This window comes from Anser anser (genome assembly GCF_964211835.1).
Source record: "Anser anser genome assembly, chromosome: 2".
In the NCBI taxonomy this organism is placed as follows: Eukaryota; Metazoa; Chordata; class Aves; order Anseriformes; family Anatidae; genus Anser; species Anser anser.
The window spans coordinates 43,486,458-43,493,694 of NC_139721.1; the positions used below are offsets into that span (position 1 = coordinate 43,486,458).

The 7,237-nt window shown below is 43.5% G+C and overlaps 2 protein-coding genes across 4 annotated transcripts; both read left to right on the forward strand.

The window, feature by feature from the left end:
• Window positions 1–5,115: 5,115 nt before the first annotated feature.
• Window positions 5,116–6,799, forward strand: LOC310893396 (uncharacterized protein; the record flags this gene model as incomplete). 3 transcript variants are annotated; one of them, XM_083822333.1, is made up of 3 exons in its annotated part: window positions 5,116–5,521; window positions 5,660–5,731; window positions 5,824–6,799. In XM_083822333.1, 3 exons carry the CDS (start codon window positions 5,116–5,118, stop codon window positions 5,862–5,864), a joined length of 519 nt encoding a protein of 172 aa, XP_083678459.1. In that variant the 3' UTR covers window positions 5,865–6,799. The 3 variants fall into 3 exon arrangements, with proteins under 3 accessions (XP_083678459.1, XP_083678457.1, XP_083678458.1); XM_083822331.1 differs by having other exon boundaries at window positions 5,116–5,731; XM_083822332.1 differs by having other exon boundaries at window positions 5,660–6,799.
• Window positions 5,936–6,799, forward strand: LOC310893398 (uncharacterized protein). Its single transcript, XM_083822336.1, has 4 exons — window positions 5,936–6,034; window positions 6,288–6,402; window positions 6,520–6,598; window positions 6,684–6,799. The coding sequence occupies exons 1-4, from the start codon at window positions 5,973–5,975 to the stop codon at window positions 6,788–6,790; spliced, it is 363 nt and encodes a 120-aa protein (XP_083678462.1). The 5' UTR covers window positions 5,936–5,972; the 3' UTR covers window positions 6,791–6,799.
• Window positions 6,800–7,237: the final 438 nt, after the last annotated feature.

Below are 7,237 nucleotides of genomic sequence, written 5' to 3' on the forward strand. Positions count from 1 at the left end.
CCTGTGCCTTCAGAGCAAGTGGGGAAGTGGGCCAACAGCTTTCCCTTGGACAGACTACTAGGGCGGAGGGCAGCAGCCCCCACAGGTTTTGAAAAGTTCAAAAAAGAGAGAAGTCCCTCAGGAATGGCTGAGTCTTCATGACTCTTTATTTATTTGCTTCCTCATAAGGACTAAATCTGTCGTCACAGCAGTGGATTGGCTGAGCAGACCAAGACAGTGGCCCTATGAACACTGTAATGGAAGCTTAAGTGACAGCTTTGCTTCTCACTTTTATCCTAGAGTTCTGTATGACTGGTATTTTAAAGTGTCAGGAGCATGTTTTTTGAAGCTATCTATGAAGATGTTTTTCTTTCATGTAGCTCCAAGTAAGAAAAGCAAAACTGTATTTCTTTCGCTATGACATTTGATGGTGTATGTGTGGTGGGTTGACCTTGGTTAGCTGCCAGGTGCCCACCCTGCCAGTCTCACTCCTCCTCAAAAGTACAAGGGAAGAAAATAAAAGGAAAAAATCTCCTGGGTTGAAATAAGGACAGGGAGATCAGCTACCTGTAACTAACATGTGCAAACAGGACTCAGTTTGTAGAAGATTAATTTTATTTATTGCTGATTACTAACAATCTAGAGCAATGAGAAACTAAAACCCCCTTTCCCCCATCCACCCTCTTCTACCTCATCCTGCTGAGCGGCGCAGGGGAATGGGAAATGGGGGCTACGGTCAGCCCCTGACGCTTTGTCTCCGTGGCTCTTTCTTGGTCACTCTCTGCCCCTGCTCCCCGTGGGGTCCCTCCCACGGGATGCCGTCCTTCCCGAACTGAGCCTGCGGGGGCTGCCCACAGGCAGCAGCTCTTCAACAACTGCTCCCACATGGCTCTGTACCAGGGGGTCCATCCATCCCCCAGGAGCAAACTGCTCCAGCACGGGTCCCCCACGGGCGGCAGCTCCCCCCAGACCCCCTGCTCCTGCGTGGGCTCCTCTCCACGGGCTGCAGCTCCGGCCCGGGGCCTGCTCCTGCGGGGGCTCTCCATGGGCCGCAGCCTCCTCCAGGCCACATCCACCTGCTCCACCGGGGGCTCCTCCACGGGCTGCAGCGTGGAGATCTGCTCCGTGTGGGACCCATGGGCTGCAGGGGGACAGCCTGCTCCACCAGGGGCCTCTCCACAGGCCGCAGGGGAACTGCTGCTCTGTGCCTGGAGCACCTCCTGCCCTCCTTCTCCAGTGACCTTGGGGGCTGCAGGGCTGTTTCACGTTTTCTCATCTCTCTCAGTTGCTGCCTTTTTTTTAAAACACTTTCTGACAGAGACTTAACCACAGTTGTTCATGGGCTAAGCTTTGGCCAGCAATGAGTCTTTTTGGAGCCGCCTGGAGCTGGCTCTGATCTGACATGAGGCAGCTGCTGGGCTCTGCTCAGAGGCTTGCAGAACGCCCCCCCCCCCCCCCCCCCCCCCCCCCCCCAGTACCAAACCCTTGCTGCATAAACCCAGCAATGGATGTTTCTCTGCTTCAAGAAAGAATAGTAACTTCCAGTTTTATCTGCTTCCTGCCAGACAAGGATTCCCCTTCGCAGGATCTGAATAAATAAGATCCCTAGAAGCTTGGACACTGTCCCAGGCCTGCAGTATTATCTTGTCTTTCTCTCCTTGTTGTGAATCTTACCTTTTTTTCTGGTAAAGTAGGACTGCAAACCTCTTCCATGGTCCCAATACTGTGTCAGTTACAGGTCACACACCAATCACACAGTGACTTCTTTCTAATAAATAAATGTTTCATTGTCTATTTAGTTTCTTTGAAAAGCCATTCTTACCCAGATACTTGCACTGATAACTGGACTTTATTCGGTGATTCCACCTGAAGATATAGTATACCACTAAAAATGTGCATGAGTTCTTAACATTCTCCTTTTTGAGTGGGGGGAAGAGGAATATAAATCAACCTTAGAAATTGCTCTCACATGGGCAGACAGGATTTCCAGCCAAAGGGCAATTTAAATTTTGTTTTAATAATGATTAAAGACTTTGATTTCTAATTTCTTCAGTAGGCCAGTAACCTTGTGTCCTACAATGTCCCTTTGAACTGCAGACCTAAGCTTCAGTAAGGATGGTGAGAAAGTAATTTCTGATTCCTGAAGTGTACCTTCTGTGATTTTGAACTGGAGAAGATCCAGCATTAGAATAAAGAATAAAGAAGCCAGAATGAATGCACCTAGATAAATGCTATAGATAATGACATAATTTGGTAATGAAATTTCAGGAGACTGGAGAGATCAAGACAAACAGATGTTTGAATGGTTCAAACAATGGAAAGGGAGAATTTTTGTGGTAGAAAGATTGCTTGAGAATCTTGGTGGAGTTACAGTCTTCTAAGGCAGACAGGAGACTGGAATAAGATGCCTGTATATCAGCTTGGCATGTATCACTATACAATCGGAGCATTTCACGGTACTAATGGATTTTCCTCAAGAAACGCTGCAGGAAAAAATAATAATCTGGACACTGAATATGAGAGTAAATAAAGAAAAAAGATCAGCAGCCAGTTTCTTTTCTGGTCCATGCTAGCCAAATTTATGTAACCCACTTTGTGTAATTCCAGTACAAAAAAAATTAGTTAAGTGTCTTAAAAAAACAATCAGAAATGAAATTTAACTAATATTACTACTGACTGAGGAATATGATCTATCAAAATAGCAGTCCATCATAACACCAAGTTCTATGATTTGCCAGGTGTGTTCTGGACTGGGCTAAACATTGCAGGTACTCCCAGACATGAAAATAAACAAACAATCAAACAAACAAAATTTAAGCAAGATTATGAAACACTAATAAGACTTCAGTTTTGTCACTGTATACTCTTATAAACTACACAGGTTAATTTTAATTCTAGCTTTTCAGAAAACACTACTGAATTTCACTTACCACAAATACAAATCATCTGAGAAAAGGCTTAATGTCTTAAAGTAATTTTGAGTCCAGTTGTAACAGTTTAGAAAAGAATTCAAAATTACTTAAAATTTGAAGATGCAGGTGACTTTTAGTATTGTTCAGTATGGGTCTTTGCCACCCTTTTTGCCCAATATTACAAGTAACTGGAGAGAATATAGAAGTAACACCACGTAGGTTGTTTGCATCTATTCACATAATAGTGCTCTGATGATGATGAAAAATGTGTTCATGAATTCACATAAACAGCATCTATATATACAGTTCTTGATGACTGGCTATGCTTCGCTGGATTACTTAATTTTAATAGTTTACTACTCATTATGGTTCTGGTTTTGTTTCCATTTAGAACATGAAAATCAACGTAGCATGCAAACAAATAGACTGTAACATGAAAATAATACCATCTATTTCTAAAAAATGCTATTCATACTAATTCTTTATTTTTTATTTCTTTATTTTTATTTTGTGAGTAGATGTAATATTTAACGAAAGACTCAGAAAGGCTTTTTTTTTTTTTTTTTTTTACAGAAAACTGGAAGTTAATTCAGAATGTTTAGTGCACTCCTGCTTTTATATCCTCCTCCATTACTTTATTATTGTTATGCTAGGTAGTGACTTTATTTTATTTTTTTTATTATGCCACTCAGAGAACATAAATTTTCATCTATAATTGCAGAAGTGCAACAGAACAGAATGGCTTAGAATTGCAATTAATTATTGACATGACCTTCTGGAATGAGAGCAGAATTCTTGTATTTTGTTTACCAAGAGTGATAATATCATACCAAAATAAACATGTTCTTGGCAGGTACAGGATTTATGTTTATTTTTATCTCTAGACAACTAGATTATCATTTGGATTTCATAAACAAGTAGAGCTGATGTAGATAGCCCTATAACACTAACAATATTGTATACCTTTCATGTTCTGACTGTGTCTTTCACATTTCTGGGAAAGTAGAACAGAATCAGAGTGAACATATTCTTATCAATATGAGTGCCCTTCCTCAAGTGTATACCTTGCCACTATAGCTATATATATAGCTCTATATAGAGCACTATATCTCTTGCTATACAAAAGCTTCGATTTATTTTTTTGTCTCCTGTCTTTGAAAGTCATCCCCAAACTGGGACTGCTTTTACAAATAATTGTCCAACAATGGCCTAAATTTCTCAAATGAATGAAATATTTTTTTTACTGATTTTTATTTTTATTTTTTATGAAAAGCACAGAAATAAAAGACTAATTACATGGAAGTCAGGGGATTTAAGCTGTGAAAGAGCAGTAGAACAGCAGAATCTGAACAAAGATTTCCCTTTCCCAACATCCTTATTGCAGCAATGGTCAAGAATGGATATATAAAAAAAAGCACAAGAACAATAAAAGTATGAAATGTTACATCCCTTATATGATCTTCCAGACATAAGGAATTTGCAATGTAGAGACTTTTTCTTTTTTTTTTTTTTTTTTTCAAGGACACATGCTACTGAAACTTTTTTGATGCATCCTTTCTGGTGCTAGAGGGAGGGTTTTTTTATTCCTTAATTTAGAGGGAAAACACAATGAGATGCAAGATACTTTTAGAAAGGAACAAGGTTTTATTGTATTTATTATATTTATATTATACATATACAAGGTATATGTAGCTTTATATAATAGCAAGATGCCTAGACGTAGTTTCAATATCTACACATCAGTAATTTAACTTTAAATATTAGAAGGCTAGTCAGAGTTACTGAAATCTCAGGATGAATACAATGATAGCGTGGACACAGCTGAACTAATTTTATTTACATTTTCCATGTCAATTCCTACCCAATTCATAGAATTATAGAATGGCTAGAGTTGGAAGGGACCTTAAAGATCATCTAACTCAACCCCTCACCCCCACCCCCCGCCTTTAATGTATACCTACTTCCAAACTATACCTAACTAAATGTTTGTCATACAGGAAATATTGCCTATATTAATAAATGCATTATTTGAAGAGTCTAGCATTGGTGACCACTTTCCCTTTTTTCAAAAAAAAAAACAAAAAAGGGAGCTGGGAAACACACCGCATCTCTCTAACCTTTCCTGCTGCTCAAGGTACACACAGCTCCCGCGTAGCCTTAGAGAAAGGGAGATCTGCAGCTCCTGCCTCCTCGCTAACCTGTCACGCTCTCCCTGGCAGCTGGAATGTCCCCAAAGCCTCGGACCACGGGCGCTACACCACATCCCCCAGCTATATCCTCTCCGGCTGTGCCACGGCAGCTGAAAGGCTCCAAGAAGGCCACGGAAAAAGGAAGCTCTGCACCACCCACCTTCAAGGAAGGCTATCTCTTTGAGGCTCCCTGCCAGCTGACACGGGCCACCAACTGTGGACAAAGGGAGCTCTCGAACACCCACCACCTCCCTAACCTCCCATTTTGTCCCAGGCAGCTGCACGGCCCCCACTGCTGTGGGGAAAGGACGCTCCACGCCACCCAGCCACTCTGCAAACGGCAACAACAGGACCATGCCCAAAGCCCTGGACAAAGGGAGCCTCTCACAAGCCAGCTCTACAACCTGTCAGCGTCTTCCCGGGGAGCTGCAAATCCACATGGTGAGGACACAGAAACCAGGCCGACTCCCTCCCTCTTCTCAGAGGTTCCCTGTCTGGTGCAAGCTTCCCACACGCATCAACAGAGGGGCCTCCGCAGCTTCAACCGCTTCTCTAACACATCATCTTCTTCCTTTAAAGGCACACCAAGGGACTCCACGGACATGGAAAAGAGGGGCTATGCACCACCCAGCATCTTGCCCACCTCTCAAGGTAGGCAGAGAGACCTTCAGCTTGCCCATAACTGTGTCTCACCCAGCCACGGGACCAACAAGACACCTCTCAAACTTGTCATTCTCTTCCAGGCTACCGCAACGGCTCGACAGAATTGGACAAAGAGAGCTGAGAAAAAAATGCTTCTCTGGAACCCCTCCTGGTGTGAAAGGTAGCCGGAACGTTCCAAAGGCTTCCCACCAAACATTCTCTCTCTAATGTCTCCTTTATTCCCTGGAAGATGGCAGATGGAAGGTCCCCACGGCTCAGGACAAAGGGCGCTCCACGCCACCCAGACACTCGGTAATCACGCATAAGCTCAGATGAAGCAGCACGATGCCCAAGGCGTTGCCCAAAGCATGCCTCCCAAAAGTCAGCTCGAGAAGCTCTCAAGGTCTTCCCAGGGACCTGCAAACCCACGTGCTTGGGGCACAGAAACAAGGCAGCATCATGGCCACCTCTGACAAGCTCCTGTCAGATTCAAGGCACCCCTAGGCATGGACACAGGGAGCTCCGCAACTCCAACCTCTTCTCCAACAAATTCTCTTCTTCACAGCCACAAGAAAGGATTCCAAAGTCATGGAAAGGAGGAGCTCCACCACACCCAGCATATCTCCAACCTCCCGTCGTCTCCCTCTCACCTCCACCTTCCACACCGTCATGGACAACGGGTGAGCTCTGCACCACGCGGCAACTCGCCCACCTCTCGTGCTCTGCACAGAGAGCTACAACTTCCCCAGAGCTCGCTACCACACACCAACTCTCAAAGCTCACATGCTCTCCAACAGCATATTGACGTGCCAGCCAACGTGGAGAAAGGGAGCTGGGAAACACACCACATCTCTCTAACCTTTCCTGCTGCTCAAGGTACACACAGCTCCCGCGTAGCCTTGGAGAAAGGGAGATCTGCAGCTCCTGCCTCCTCTCTAACCTGTCACGCTCTATCTGGCAGCTGGACCTCTTGAAAGCAACGTTCCTTTGGAGTTTGACTATGTACCCCATGTATGTTGCTTCTCTTACTCTGCCACTGTAGCTGCAATATTTTATGAAATCTATTGAAATATTGGAGCAGTTGTTTATTATTTCGGCAATCATTTAATCACTACAGAGCCATTTTCTCTCCTTCTCCCCTATTTGGTTGAGGGAAATTTATGAAAAAATGTAAAAGCTTGGAGGTTAAGATAATGACAGTTAATTAGGACAGAAAATAAAGGAAAATATTATTAATAATTTTAATATTCTTATAATTAATATTTTTACCTAAACATTATGCACAATGTAATTGCACACCTCCCGCTCACAGATTCTGAGCACATTTCCAAGCTAATGTCCCTTCCCAGCATGGCCAGCCACCCCATATTAATTGCTCAGCATGATATCTTATGGTATGGCGTATCCCTTTGGACAGTTCAGGTCCGCTGTCCTGGTTTTGTCCCCTCCCAGTTCTTTGTGCACCCCCAGTCTCCTCCTTGTCAGGGTGGTATGAAAAGCTGAAAAGTGGTGTAA

Excerpts from the sequence above, each read along its gene's own strand:
- LOC310893398 (XM_083822336.1), top strand. The coding sequence starts at position 5,973 with ATGGCAGATGGAAGGTCCCCACGGCTCAGGACAAAGGGCGCTCCACGC. Across the intron at positions 6,035-6,287 it reads CCACGCCACCCAGACACTCG|CCACAAGAAAGGATTCCAAA; the intron begins GTAATCACGCAT and ends TCTTCTTCACAG. Across the intron at positions 6,599-6,683 it reads AACCTTTCCTGCTGCTCAAG|CTGGACCTCTTGAAAGCAAC; the intron begins GTACACACAGCT and ends TCTATCTGGCAG.